The sequence below is a fragment of the Rhinolophus sinicus genome, linkage group LG11 (genome assembly GCF_036562045.2).
Source record: "Rhinolophus sinicus isolate RSC01 linkage group LG11, ASM3656204v1, whole genome shotgun sequence".
Classification (NCBI taxonomy): Eukaryota; Metazoa; Chordata; class Mammalia; order Chiroptera; family Rhinolophidae; genus Rhinolophus; species Rhinolophus sinicus.
Window position 1 is genome coordinate 55,042,169 of NC_133760.1, and position 15,577 is coordinate 55,057,745.

The 15,577-nt window shown below is 45.7% G+C and overlaps 1 protein-coding gene across 1 annotated transcript in view; it reads right to left on the reverse strand.

Moving 5' to 3' along the window:
* CNTNAP2 (contactin associated protein 2) overlaps positions 1–15,577 on the reverse strand; it is a 1,478,782-nt gene that overhangs the window by 179,175 nt on the left and 1,284,030 nt on the right. Inside the window, exon 16 of the mRNA XM_074316028.1 lies at positions 764–934. Within this exon, the coding sequence (XP_074172129.1) occupies positions 764–934 (171 nt within the window). The remainder of the gene's footprint in view (positions 1–763; positions 935–15,577) is intronic.

Below are 15,577 nucleotides of genomic sequence, written 5' to 3' on the forward strand. Positions count from 1 at the left end.
TCTTCGGGACCCAAGGCCAGCTGAGCTGAGCTAGGCAGCAGCATTTGCTCTCGCTCTCATTCTGTTGGTGTCTGCATCCTTGGCTAAATAAATTCAGAACACACATCTCTAGAGGGTGTGCGGGGGTGGGGGTGTCTCTTCAGGAAAGCTGCAGACACCAGGTTTCATCATATCACTCAATACTGTTGTCCACGCTGCTTCATTAACTCCTACAGACGTTAATTTTTATGATTCCTCTTTGCTTCTGTGTTACTCCCTCACTCTCTTTGCCTTATTCCTGATCACTGTACACAATCCCCTGTCTACTCTTAACCCTGACTCCTTGGAAAATTAAACACACACACAAAGAAACATTAAGCGTGCATTCCTCTCCCATGCTAGGGCAGTTCACTGATGACGCCTTTCCTTCCTTCCTTCCTTCCTTCCTTCCTTCCTTCCTTCCTTCCTTCCTTCCTTCCTTCCTTCCTTCCTTCCTTCCTTCCTTCCTTCCTTCCTTCCTTCCTTCCTTCCTTCCTTCCTTCCTTCTTGTTCTCTATTGTCTTCTCCCACACTGTTAGGCACTTGGTACTTTCTCTTTCTTCCTTGAGAAGCTTTGCTTTCGCATCGCCACATGTCCCTGATTCCTTGGGAGCAATCAAAGGTCTGCATACTTACCTTTTAGCACCACTTATGCTTGAATCCAGTGAAGTTATACAATCACAGCTGAGACCAGCCTGAGTGACAAGAGCGGCTCTTTACACGTTAACAAAGAACTTAGACTCACATTTCAGCTCGAGTTTGATGAAATCCGTGTTCCCCAGATTTTCCAGAAACACTCCCCGGGGGATTAATGTTTTGAAGTAGAAAGAAATGTCAGCACTGGTTTCCCCTTGGAAAGTAGAGAAGTGCAGGTAGGATGACGGGTTAGGGAAGGACGCAGCGTTCCAATAATTCCCTGTGGGAAGAAGAAAACAACGGGTCGTTTACACGTTGATTGTGGTGATAACATAACAGACATCCATTTCTTGACTTTTAACAGATTCCCATTGGCTAGAGCCCTTGTTTCTTCTCACCCTACGGAGCAACATCACCCCAATCCCCACAAGCCGACCTGTGACTTCCCAAGAGTGATATGTGTATATGTATATAAGATATTTCATTAGCGATTGCTAGCTGAGGTTCTGACTAAAGTAGTTTTGGAGGGACCCCAGGGAGTAGGTGCCAGTGGAGGAGAAAGTGGAGAGAAGCCCCTGGTGTCACTGTGTATGGTGGCTGGGGGCTGTTTTGAACTCCTGCATGTGTACTGGCAGCTTTGGTTGGTGCATGAAGCCTGTGGGCTGGACCCAGAGCGACACAAGAGGAACGAGAGGTCTTTGGCGTTCTCCTGCACCGTGGCCTTGGAATAACCAGTCAGCAGCTGCTCAGAAACGGGGTGCTGGCGCTGTCAGAGTATAAGCGGGGATCACAGAAGCTTTGTGGATACAAGGAGATGAGAAAAATGCAGGATGGCCAGGCCAGTTATTTCCCCACCCCTCCTGCTCCAACCCCCCAAAGGTGAGTGGCTGTAAAGGCAGCGTCTCCTCTCAGCCTAGTCCTCCCTGGACTGCAGGTGACACGGTGACCCATGGGGTGGGCGGTTCTGAGCTAAGCCCCCCTCTGGGCTCTCAATCAGCCTCTAACCCTGAGCTCATGAAGAAGACGTGAGTACATCCACCCCTCCACTTCACTCCTTGTCTGACAGTAGCCAGTGTCCCCAGGAGAAAAGTGGTTCACAAGACAAAATAAAAACACCACACTGGACGACTCACATTCCATTAGAACAGATGGACCCAAACATTTAAATGAGACCAAGAGCTGACTCTCCACTTCATCTCCAGGGGAGAAATTCCTTTCTAACATGCACATTTCTGAGTTCATTTACTATCATAGCTATGGACTAAACTCTGTAGACATGCTTTCAAACAGTTACTAAAACCTTTATCTTTACTATTAAACCGATGTTGAAGTCACCAGGGTTGGCTGAAGATGGAGTCGCTTATACTAACTAAGCCCCACATCAGCAAAGCGAAGCTTAACTAGTAAGTTTCTGTGCTCAGCTCCCCCAGAAGAGGAAGACCCAGGTCAACCAGTTGGCACTTTCCTGCTCAGCACAAGTTACCTGACGCAGCTCCAAACTGCCCCTTTGCTTCGTGGAGGGAAAGTAACCCAGCTCTAAGCAACCAGCAAATGCCCAGTACACCTTTCCTGATCCTGGTCACTTGTGTCTATAAAAATCTCTCACACTGAACAGCTCAGACCTCTTTTCTGGCTGCGAGAGTGGATGCCGCCCAAATCATGAATCCCGGAATAAAGTCCTACTAGAACAGCAAATTGTCTGGGGAAACTTTCCTTGTGACACCTAAAATACATGAATTTATTTTTAAAAAGAACTCATTTTCACTATATCTTTCCTTCAAAGGACACAATTAATCAACTAAGTTCAGCCTATCAGTTTCTATATATCACATTTTTTCCTTTCTTTTATGCAAATTAGGTACCTGTGCTATATTAAGTTCAACTACTGTGCTTAAATAAAATTAACTTTGCGTTGGTACTGCTATGCTTAGGCCACAATTTTAAATTAAATACAGAATATTGTTATGTTATGAGATATTAAAATACTCTCTTATTTAATGAATGTTATTTGTTTTGTTCTTACAGACATGAAGGATACAGTGATATCTAGATAAGTGAATGGCAATATATTACCAGTAAGTCAGCACAAACTATGTTTCTAACTGTCTTCATTAAAGTAAAAACAGTGGTGGTAGTGGAATCTATTAAAAGTCTTCATACGGTTTTAAGCCATATGTTTATTTATTTATTTATTTTTATTATTATTTTTTTAAATGGCAAGATCATATTTTTCAGCAGGAGAAAAATGGACCAGTTTTCTCTTGGGAAGGAGACTACTATATGACATTGGTTAAATAATATCTGAAAAGAACCTTAATTTAACTATTAAAGTTGTTGTTGTCTCAGGGCTGAGTCCTCTTTCTGGCTCAAGATCTGGCTTAATACACAGTGAGAGGCGTTCAGCCTCCCCTCAGCAGCTGGCTGAAGTAAAGGGCTCTTGAAATAAAACCTGAACCAAAAGGAGGTTGCGACCCTCTCACCAGTCAGAGTTCTAAGAGGGAATGAGCCAAGTCTCTGGGACCAGAGGGAATCAGCTCATCGTGTGTGTGTGTGTGTGTGTGTGTGTGTGTGTGTGTGTGTGTGTGTAACCTTCAGCAACCTAGGAACTTGCAAGGATCCAGGTCCCAGCCAAGCTTCCCCTGAAGCTGAGCAATTTCGTCTCTTTAGGCTGTATCCCTACGACATGAATGTAAGTAACATTCTAAAGTTGCAATCTAATTAAGTGCATTCTTATTTTCTGAGGTGGTGATATATTCACAGAAGGACAGTTGTCTAAAATGATTCCAGAAAACGGAAAAGCTACAAGTAAAATATGTCAGTATTTATTTAGGGTCCAGTGCTGGTTATTCAGACAGAAACATCCCCAGAGAGGAGAAGGGCAGTTCAATCAGTTATTCTAGTTTGATGAAATATCCCTACAGACCCCAATCCCATTTGTTCTAATTCTATGCTCGCTAAGCAACTGTGAACTCATTTGGTCTCTTGAACGGATGTGTTCACAGGGAAATTGCGCCTTGTACAAATGGTGGTTCCGAGTTGTCCTTCCGGAAATGTCTGCGTTATCGCATGATATCTTTGGAGTTGCCACTTGTGGGCTGTCCCCAATCTCTGGATGAATTTAGAGTCCACACTCTTGAGCAGCTACAAGGAGGACTCCACCCTGGAATGGTGGGGTCAGAGCGCAGGTGTATACCCAGGAGGTGTGGAGGGAGAGCCACTGGGCACAAGCAGAGATGGGTAGAAGTCCTGTTTACGTTATTTAAGAACTGCGTCCTTTAAAATATCTAGTTTGGTTATACTTTACGATGTACACAATGTGTGAGTACAGTGGTACATGGATAGAATTTACCAGTCAGCATGCGTATTGGGGGGGTGGGCTTACAGGTTTCACTGAGCAGGACATGTTCCCTGATAAATGTCTGTGAGCCCTGTTCTGATGAGCCCAGGGCCCAGTCTTGGGATTTGGGGTTGTAACAAAGTAACATGTGTGCTTTTTCCTTGCATTTCGTGATGCAAAGAACTTATACTATTATTATTGTTTGCTTATATAGCTCCCAATGGACTGTAAGCGCCTTGAAAGCTGGGAGCAAACCATTTCATCGCTGGAACCTTTGGCCCCAGAACATAGTAAGTACTCAACAATTATTAAATCAATGGGTAAGTGAACAGTGGCCTCTCCCAATTATGTTCAATCTGCTTGAGAGTAACCTGAGGATTGAAGATACTAAATAAATATAAATAAAAGCGAATGTGGCTTTAGCACCTGCTGAAACCCGGATGCTGGTTCCACTGGTGCGCCCTCACGTTCTGACACATGACTTAGTTTCTCTGAATCCCTACGGACTTCGCTGGACAATGCCATGGGTTTGCGAGACTGATGGCCTCCTATCCTTAAGGCTGTTGAAACAGCTGAAGTTTGTACTCACTATCAAGGCCAGTGCTGTGGAGGGGAAAGTGACATTGGATAAGAACACCACGTTGGAAATAAGAGATTCACTCCATGGCAAAGACTGGTCCGGAGCAGGTGGCAGGGATGGCTCGCCTGGACAGGCAGGAGGGGGCAAGGTTGGAAACTGAGAGGGAAAGCGTGAGGCAGAATGGAAAGAAATATCAGCGACTGGAGGGGCCGTCAACCGTAACAATAAGGGTGCAGGTAGGAGGGGCCAGGGCCTCAGCTGAGCGCGGGGACAGCAGGACTCAAAGGCTGGCACAACGGCTGGGGGAGCTCGACAGGCTTGAAAACAACTCGGGCAAGTGAGGAGCTTTTTCAAGACATTCTAGGCACACCTTGAACTCGTGTGTGGCAAGGGGAACCAGGGAGGGCCTCCAGCTAGTGCGAGAGAAGGGCAGGGGCAGCAAACCAGGTACCGCTGACCGTTACCACGTCAAACCTCCGTTTGCCATCCCTGGCAAGTGCAGTATCACCTACTCATCCAAATTCTGTCACGGCCACTTCCTTTCTTTTCACTGAGGATTGTCTGGTATGGGTTTCTGACTTCAACATTTCTAACTATATTTTTGGATGGGCAGCAATTAAGTTTAAGCCTGATTTTAATTTCTAACAAAGCATTACATAGTTTTAAAAGTCACGTGGTGCTAGAAGGGATATAGCAAAATGCAGTTCCCATTCCACCCCTTCTCAACTCACCCAAACTCAATTTCTTGGACAAATCCTTCTACACGTCTAACTCTTTTAATTATAGCCCTGTATTTCTAAAATCTACTTGCGCAGACATTCATTAATTTATGCATCTTGGCTATTCTCTGCTGACCTTCCTGAATGCAGGATGAGGACTGAGCATTTTTACAAGCCTGCTTGTTCCCTTTCTCCGTATTCTCCCCAAACAGCCGAATGACAGATTTTTGGTGATGCTGAAATTGAATATATTCTAATTCCTGAACCTCCTGGAGTTCTGCCATTTGCTTCTCAGCTGCCTGTCAGCAGTGTGTATGGAGAGGTTTTCTTGTACGTTCATAAGGAACAACTGAACATGAGATATGCTGATGCCCCTCTGTGATGGTGGAAGCCAGAGCAGGGGGAGGTGGGGAGTGTTGGGGGGAGAACCGTGGGGGTAACAGCAGTGAAGTCAGGGGGCTGCTGTGGCCTGTCTGTCACATGGGGAAGCTGCGTGTACTGGTCCACCACCCAGCTCCAGAATCTGACCGTCTGGCTCTGTCACCCCCACCCCCTGGGCCACTACAGACAGATTTCTTGATTTTCTTAAATTGCAATTTCCTCATTTGTACAATGGAAACTCTTTCACAGGGTGCTGAGAATCACGGGAGGCGATCCATGAAACGCATCTGGTAGAGTGCTGAGCACAAAATCAATATTCAACATGTGTTATTAATCACCACTAAATTGGTGACTTTGGTCATTACAGTCACTGCCCAAGGGCTTGGCCAAGGAGGGAGGGGAGGGAAAGGAGAAGAGCGGTCCAACAAGCCTGGGGCTTCAGCCTGCTTTACCACAGGGGGTGGTTCTGTAAGGAGAAGCAGCGAGCCACCCCCCACTGAGTGGAGACGCGCCTTGTAATTCTGACCTCTAGCTGCTGGCTCATCGCGGACTCACATCCACCTCTGAATTTCGTCCTGTTCTCTTGTCTCACTCCCCTGCTCCCTGCCCACTGGCTTCCAAAACTGTGTGCTCCCCATTTCTTCATCTCCTTACAGACTTTAAAAACAGGTTTTCCCTTCAGGACATGCAAACGGGAATTATCTTTGAGCCCTGGCAATGTGCTAATGTGCTATGTATGGGGTTATAAAGTAGTCATTCAATACAAAACCTGGTCAAAGGAACAGTGACTGAGCAAGCAAGAAAGTAGTTACCCAAACACTATAAATAATTTTGTCTGAGCAAAGGTAGACCAGATACAGCTGTAGGGTGGACCGGCAGGCAGAAATGTGGGCCAGGAGCTGGAGGTGTCACCATGATACATCCTGTCCCTGGTATCTTTCCTTCCTCCTCAGAAGGGAAATAGGTAATTAGGAAAAGGTGAAGAGGCAGTGACTGGACGAGCAGCATTTGGCTGACACGGAGAAGAATGCCCGTGGGCTCAGCCAGCAGTGGGCTCGTGAAGTGTGTGGCTGCAGGTGTGGTCTGCACGTTAGTGGGTTCCTCCATCCTCTCAGATTCAGCAGTTTCCTCAGAGCCACCAAGTGGCCCCGCCCTGGGGCTGCACTGAGAAGCTTCTACAGTTTCTGCTTTAAGTGGCAAGCACTTTCCAACGTAAACACTAGCTGGAGGAGATGGAATTACTCTGAAAATTTTTAGTGACCCTAAGGTTAGAAATTGGAGTATTCTTTGAGCTATGCAATGAGTCTTTTGTTGTTTACTATTGCTGGGTGCTTTGTACAACAATAAACCCGAGGGCTTCATTTGCAAGCAGATTCCCGCCTATTTGTAGAGATGTCCTTACTGGTAGAAAAAAGTCACTTCCTTAATTAAGCCATTTCGTACATTCAGGAACGTAAAAGTAGCTTTGTTCAGCTCTCAGCCTCTCTTAGGGGGCAAGCTAAACTCAAAACGAAGGGCTGCACGTTACACTGCTTCTCCCGAGTTACTGCCGTGTTTCATGCTCTCCTGCAGGCCTGTCCCACTGCTACAGCCCAAGAGGGAATACTACACACTTGTGGGAAGTGGTAACAATGTAAATTCTCCAGCCTGTGTCTCTCTGTGATTTGGTTCCTTTGGGTAAGAATGAGGATAGGGTCCCACAGAGAAAAAGAACACGATCACGAAACCCCAAAGGTCATGAGGCTTAGGGTGCTTCCTGCACTGCTGAGAGCTAATCGATAACCAGACGACGGGGGACGTGATAAGATGAGCTTGTTCCTAATTAGCCAGGGAAACTCATTGGTCGAATCTGTCAGTGGTGCATTTAAACATAGTGATAAGAGGTGACTTTATTCTGAATGCTTGGAACAGTTGTGTGTACGGGGATACTTGGAGCTGGGAGCAGGTCTAAGTGTCCTTTTCAAGGTCTTCAGCGTTTCCACACTGGATCTCTCTCTGTCCTCCAACTTTCCTTATTGGGGCTTTTAGTTATGCCTGATTTATACGAGTTACCCTAAGCGTATTGGGATTCCAGGTTTAAAGTGAACAACTGGAGGTGGACAAACGAGTAACTAGGTATGTAATGGAAACATTTGAGCTTCTTGTTCACTCAAATTTCTGTCTTGGGGAAATTCCGAAGGTTTCTGTGCAATTGATTGCAAAGAACAAGGGAATAGCAATCTGGAATCGCTCACACCCGGGTGAGTAAAGGGCTGGAGGAAGGCCTGCTTGATTCAGCAAAAATACTACTGAGTTGCATGTGGAAGATGGAGGACAAATTTATATCTACTACACGTGGGTTGAAATAACTATTTAACGGGTAGTGTAGTACACAGAAGCAGCCATGGGAGGGCGACTCTCCCACCGTGGGGACTGTCCTATCTTGAAGGCTTCTGAGTGTTGGTCTCAGAACTAAATCTGCTTTTCTCTTTTCCTGAGACATTTCACCTACTTTTATGATTGCAAGTACTAACCATAGGTCAACGATTCCCAAATTTATACATACAGTTGGACTCTACAATGAGTTTAAGATTAAGATATGCATTTCTCACTAGACAGCTCTACCTCGACCTACAAGTACCTCAAACTCTAAATGACTGCAAGTGAATATATATATATATATATCTCGATATATATAATTAACTACCTGCAGTATTCTCCACACTGGAGCTACTCCCACTTTGCCACTCAAGCCAGAAAGATGGCAGCCATTCCTCATTACCCAGTCACTCTCTGAGGCCGATAACCACACCTCCGACATATTCTGCAGTTATGTCCCCTCCTCTCCATTCCTCCGGCGGCCTGGGCTCAGGCCATCCTCCCCTGCCGGGATGCCACACTAACTTCCAGTTCTGCTTTCAGTGTTGTTTATAGTGGCTGCAGCCTTTACAAAGCCAACAGAGAAATCTATCTAAAATGCACAACTGTTTCGCCGTCAGGAGGGAAACCCCTCGTGGTCCCAGAAGGCAGCAGAACAGACACACTGCAAGCCCCTTGCACAGGTATGGGTCGTCAGCCCGCACTCAAGACCATCAACAACAGCTGTGAGGGCTGCCAGTCCTGTGGATGTCACGTCTGTGTCTATTACGTCTCCCACTGGTATCTGTCCCCTCTTCTCTCTTTCTCTCCATATAATTGTCATTCATGGCCTAATCCCATTAAGTTCCCATTTTATCGTCTGCCCTGTTGTCATGAAGAATGGTCACAGCAGAATTGTGAGACCTTGTGATGTACTCAGCCACATTTGGCCGCGGTGCAGAGAAGGAGGCTGAAATGTGAGGTGGTCCTTACGTACCGATAACACTGCAAACCCCCTAGGGTCCCACATCCATAGGAAAACAGACTTTATATCAAATCCATTAGGTGAGTAAAAAGTGGAATAAAGCCACCCATCCCAGCTGAATAGTGGGTGTGAAAATTGGAAACGGCTCTACACGGCACAGTAATGGATTGACAGGATCCATACAATTACGTTACACAAATCAAAGTCTCCTTTTAGTGCTCTTTTCATTACAAAGATTCACACATCCTATGCAGAGATACTGTCATTTTCCTACGGAAAACTACCACGGTTCCCACGTCCCCAGGGATGGGGAATCAGTAAAACAGCAGAACGACCCACGGCACAAAGAGCGGATGAACAAATGGATGTAAGCTTTGAAAACCTGTTTCTTCGTAAATTAGAAAAACAGTCTTTTGTCAACAGGGTTGTTGGAATGACGTAAAGCAGCGTTATAAGAACTAGGAAAAGGCAAAACATTTCTTGATGCCTAGATTTAGTAATAATAATAGAAAAATAACGGACTTCTTTGTAGGTAGGTATGGGGGAGTTGGTGTGGGTTTGTTTATAACATGCTCGAGTTTCTTAACAACTCATAAATACTTGAGAAGAAGGGAACACAGTCGGAAGAAGGCCTGAAATCAAATTCCATTCAGCAGCTTAGTGAAAACAATCTCTACTATACAGAGAAACGGTGCATCCGAGCCGAAGCAGAGGCTTGGAGTTGAAGGATCAGAAGAACTCGCTGAGGACATGACCCCATTTTGCAAGCACGATTCTCTGCGGTGTTTTCATAGTGTCAGACCGGGTTCCCAGATACTGAGCTTTGTCATGGTCACCAAAGATCGTGACATGGAATTCAAGTTGATGGCACTGGTCTGTGGCTGTGTAAGACTCATAGGAGGTTTTTAAACATTGTGTCACATAATTAAAACAAAGAAGAAGGTGAGAGCCATAGCGTCTGATAGGTTGATTTAGAGTGGTTATAATGTCAAAGGAATCTGAGAATTCCAGGACAGACGGCTTGAGTGGTGAGGAGTGGCCGAAATGCCCGGGGAGTGACCAGCGTTCTCACAGGCTGCTGCCCAGGATGCCACCTCGCAGCACCGCACACCCCCGGCTGTGACCGGCCACCATATAACAGGCACGCACCGAATGAAAAGCTACTGCTGCAAATGGCGGGACCTCAGCCCCCATTTATTGATCGTAATGTGGTGCGAAAGCACACACCTGGACAGTGAAATCCTGAATAAGTGATCACAGTGAAATTCAGCCTGACATGCCACGTTATGATTGCACTTACACTTTCCACTTCAAAACCGCAAGTTGTGGAACAGGGGTTGGTGTCCCAGTCTTGCCTTTGAGGTTACTTGGGAGCCATGGGAAGGCAGCTTGTCGAGAACTGAGCTGACTGGGAATCTCAATACTCTAAAAAGGGAAATTAGATTATGACGATGAGAAGCAGAAGTTACAGTTCTAACTGCCATCGCGTGGCGCTGTAGGTCATGCTAATTTGAAACCCAGTAGATGGTGGCATGACCGGAGTTTGGAGAAGCAAAGGCTTCCAACAGTCTAGGCTGGCGGTCACCCAGAGCTCAGCAGCTCTGACACGTGCTGCATCCTGACCTTTTCTCAGCCTTGGGGTGTGGGACAAAAAACCAGGAGCTTCCCAATTCAAGTCCAAAGGTGCACAAACAAAGCACCGTATGGATCCTGATGGAACCAACCTCACATTTCACCTCTGCAAAACTTTATGAGAAGTTTATGGGGATTTATTGTTTCAAGAACAGAAGGACATTTACCTACAGATGCAGGGGAATAAATTTCAAGTACATTTACTATTGGAGAATGGTTGCTTTAGTGCTGATTTCAATCCACTTGACTTTCTCCTTAATCTTCTACTCTCCACCTTGAGTTGACCATCACACACACACACACACACACACCTTTTTAGTTTGGTGTTTCGGTGGTTTGTAAAAGTTTAAAGAATGTGTGCTATGTGCTAGGAATTAAATGACCTTTGATGTTCCCTGTGAGATACAAATAAAGGTTAAATTCCCCCCCCCCCCTGCATTTTTTTGCTTATTGGACTGTATGTTTCAAAAGGCACTATGTAGATGGGATTAAAGGAGGGCTTAGCTTTTGCATTTGGATTATTGGTCTCTGGACCTCACCCTAAACCCACACTATAGTCCTGAGAAAGAATAACACTCCTGAAGCCATACCTCTCACAGGTGAGGCTAAGATGCCACTGAGGCGTTCTTAAGCTACACATTGCCCATGCCTAGCTAACTAACTAATTGACACAATTAACCGACTAACTAACTACCATGCTTTAAAGCTTTCTTCTTACAACGAATTCTCACCGGTCATAAGCAAAATTTTCTTCACCTATACTTATTCCATTAAGATTCTGGCTTTCATACTTACTAATAGGTAACTTCACAGGGCTATTAATAGTTATTAATAGTAGCTAAAATCTATCAAACCATGCTCCAAGCAATACTTTAGGCGGGCATCATCTCAATCGTCACAACATCACTTCAAGTAACTAGCATTCTCTCCATTTTTTCTATAAGGAAACTGAGGTGCGGAAAGTTTAATTTGAGTTTCACTTCAAACCTAGGGCTCGTGGCTTCGGTATCAGCAGTCTTTCCATGAAAAAAATGTTGCCACTTTTTTTTTTTTTAATACAGCAATTCTCTCCCACTCCCCCACTCTTATAAATGAGAGTGCTGACACTCAGAATGTTCCGACGGGATTTTATACTGGGCTTTTGGCTTTCCCAACAGCTGAGGGAGCCCGAAGGTGCTACTGTATCCTGGTCTTCAGATTTCAGCTGAAGGAGAGTCAGGGGAGATTCTTCCGTTAGGGTCAGGTGGCCGAGGGAGAAGATGGCCACGTGCGGCCTCACGTCTCCCCGAGAACCTACTGTTCTGCATGCCCAGCCCCAGACTTCATGGCAGAGGTAGCACCTCGCGGCCTCGTGGTTGTGTCTCTGCCTCTGAGGTCATCCTCCCGATCTCTCCCTTGTCCGTTAGGCTCCAGCCGCTCCAGCCACACCCGCCTTCTCCCTGTTCCTCTATCTCAGGACCCGTCTCTTCTGCCTGCAATGCTTCCCACAGATCTCTGCAGGATCGGCTTCTTCTCATCGCTCAGAAGAGCCAAAGCCACCTTCTCAAAGAAATGGAAACTCCAACCTGAAGCCATCCTCGCTCATGTCCCATTGATTCCATTTTTTACAGCATTGCATCACTATCTAAACATCCATGTATGTGTTAAATTTACTCATTGTTGACTGTCCTTTCTGAACTAGTACACTCTGCCCTGTGTTGTGTTTCTAGCACCTAGACCTGGCTTGGCACATACCATGTTTCCCTGAAAATAAGACCGGGTCCTATATTAAGTTTTGCTCCAAAAGACGCTTTGGGGCTTATGTTCAGGGGATGTCCTCCTGAAAAATCATGCTAGGGCTTATTTTCCAGTTAGGTCTTATTTTCAGGGAAACACGGTCCATAGGTGTTTGATGAATGAATGAATGAGACATGAGACATGTCACCGTTGGGCTCACCAGCTTGGGAGCTGTGTCTCATTAGCCTACCAGCCAAGGAAGGCTTCCAAGACTCAATCTCACGTGGGCATAGAGTTGCTATTTGAGTAAGTTAAGCCTTGTTATTACATCCGGGATGTGATGAGTCCAGTGATAGTTGCTGAAGTTATTTAGAAAGCATAGCATAAAAATGATCTCAGATGACAAAATACCGAAGCGATTCCTCATTCTTTGTCTGGGTATTTGTGATCCTTTCTCAGATGACACTGAGCTGAGCTGAACGGCACACTTCCTGCTTGCAAGCAGCACACGGGAGCAGCTCGGCCGTGTTGAGGTGGAATGCTTCTGGGAAAGAGGCCAGTGGTTCCAAACTGGCTTGGACGGCTCAGCTTTCTAAGGTCCTAGACGCATAAAGAAGTTGTTTGAAAAATGCGTCATGTTGGCTGCACACTGGGTGAGACCCCAGGTCAAGGGTTCAGTTTTCCCATATGAACTGAAGTTGGTGCAGTAAGCTTCACAGCGACAGTGATCACGACTGACCACTGGTCTTTGGTTTGCAGCCCTGCACCCATTCCTGGAGCACGGCTCTGGCTGGGAGGACGCATTCTCCAGCTCTGATGCCTCCAAGTAACTTTACATTCAAGGAAGGTCGGGCGCCGGGCCGGACTCGTGCAACAGTTCTGCCCAAGCTCCGGGTCTCTCCTGCCCTCTCAGGGTGGCTAATGATTATTTCAGTCCTACTAAAGGCTATGAAGGTCTTCATCGTGTCCAGGAGGGAAGCTCTTTTACTCATCGGTAAGGTGTATGCTCCGGTGCTGGATGAGGGTAAGTCCTGCAGAGTTTTGCTTGCCGTCACAGCACAGGCTCTTGCGCAAAAGGGGAGAATCACACATTTGAGAGACAGGCATGTAAGAAGGCGATGATTGGTTTGAGCGCCCTTCCATCTCTTGGATTTCCCAATTGCGTCTCTAGCTTCCCCTGTATCAACCCAGCTACCAGATACTAACACACCAAACCTTCATAATGTGGTGGCTGATAATGGCTTAATGATTATTCACCCCTGCTTTTTAAATTATTTTAATAAGGGACTCCTAAAGATGGAAATGCCTTTAAGATCCAAACTAATTAATCTCTAACGCTATGATTTCAAGCATCAACACAGTGAAAATAAATAGTTCAATATTCATGGGCTATATTTTATATTTAGTGGCTGCCTTTCAGCCGTAATCTGTGTCACGGCCAACACACACACACACACACACACACACACACACACACACACACAAATGTTGAGTATAACGATCTCGATGATGAGGGGACAACATTAGAGGAAAAACATGGGACATAAACTCTTCTAATTTTCTCCACCAATGAGAATCAAGTAATACTTTCCCAAGTTTACACGTGAGAGTGAATTTGGACACTGATAGTTTTAAGTAGAAAAAAATAGTCAATTTCTCTCCTTCAGGAAAATGAAGTACACGTTGGAAAGTGCTTAATAAAAAGAACAGTGTGAATGCAACTTGCCACACTCCATGAAAAAAGATTAAACCACTTCATGACTTTTCATTTTAACACTAAACTTCAACATATCTTTTCTCCGAAGAAAATACATGGGAAAATTTCCCCTTGCTCGATTTTACATGCTTGAGAAACTATAAAGCATTCCACTGTGTATTAATCAGAAAACTCAGAGCAGGAAGGGAGAAAATTTTCACAGAAATAATTTGGAAGATGAGAGACTAGACCTGATTAGTTTCCATAAAGTATCACAATTCTGGTAAGGATTATTTCCCACGAGTAAAACGCAGTATTCCCTTCAGATTATTTTCCCAGTGGTGCTCTTTTTGTGCGTTTCCATCCGATATTCAGTTCTTTCATAATCGTCAGCTCACAGACTTCAGTGTGTACTAGAATTATTTGCAGGGGCTGCTAAAAAAAGGACAGCTTTCTAAGCCATAAACCCAGCTATTTGGAATCAGTCCATTCTGGGGCCAGGAATCAGTCCTTTTAATGAGCGAGCACCCCAGTGGCTTCTGGAAACTATGGAAGTTTTGGAAACATGCCTTTGGAATCTATGTAACTCTCTGATCACTTAGGACAAGGCTGGCTAATTTTGAACTTGGTGAAGGGTAAACATGACATTCTTTCTTGTTATTGGTACAGCCGGATCAGAGGCTTTACACTGAGGATGCAAGGATAGTCTGTCAAGAAATCCTGCCTCGCTCCGGATTTTGGTTTCGATGAGCAGGAATCGCTCAGAAGCCGCACACACGGACACGGAGGGAGCAGGTTCAACGGCTTTGATGCAGAAGGACTTTGCTTCCTTCTCCAGAGACAGCCTGACATTGACAGTCAAACTTGGCTTCTCTATGTGTCTCTGGGAGAAACAGACTTTGGGTTCAGTCCACGAGCCAGCTGGGAGGAAGTTCAGAGACCTGGCCTGCAGCTTTTATTCCTGGTCTCTGTGCTTGTTCACTCATGCTCACTGAGCTCTCAGGACACTGTTCTCCCTGGTTCTCTTCCTTCCCCATCACTCCTTTCCATTCCTTGGTTCTGCTGCCTCTGAACGTCTGACTATTTGTCTCTCTGTTCTTCTCTCCGTACCCTGTCTCTCCGTGTCATCTCCACTACCTCCCACTGAGAACCACCATCCACGTCTCCAGCACAGACCTCGAATCGGAGTTCTAAAGTGCCCCAATTCCAGCAGGACACGTCCATCTTTTCAGATTTCCTACCAGAAGCGTGAAAGAGCAAGTATACACCCAAACTCATCGCCTGAACCCCAAAGTGGCCTCCTTTGTGGTCTTTACCGTAAGGATGTCACCGGTCACGAAGCAACAACCCAATGTGTGAGGACGCTTCCGGCTCTATTCTCAGCCACAATTCCCGTGCCCAAGCGAAATCAGATGCCACATTCTGTCACTTTTACCTCTAAAATGTCTCTCAAGTTGTCTCCTGTTCTTTTTCCCAGTACTCTTGCCTCCCTGGCTCTAATACCTCCCACCACACAAGTCACCCTCTGCCAGGCCAACAG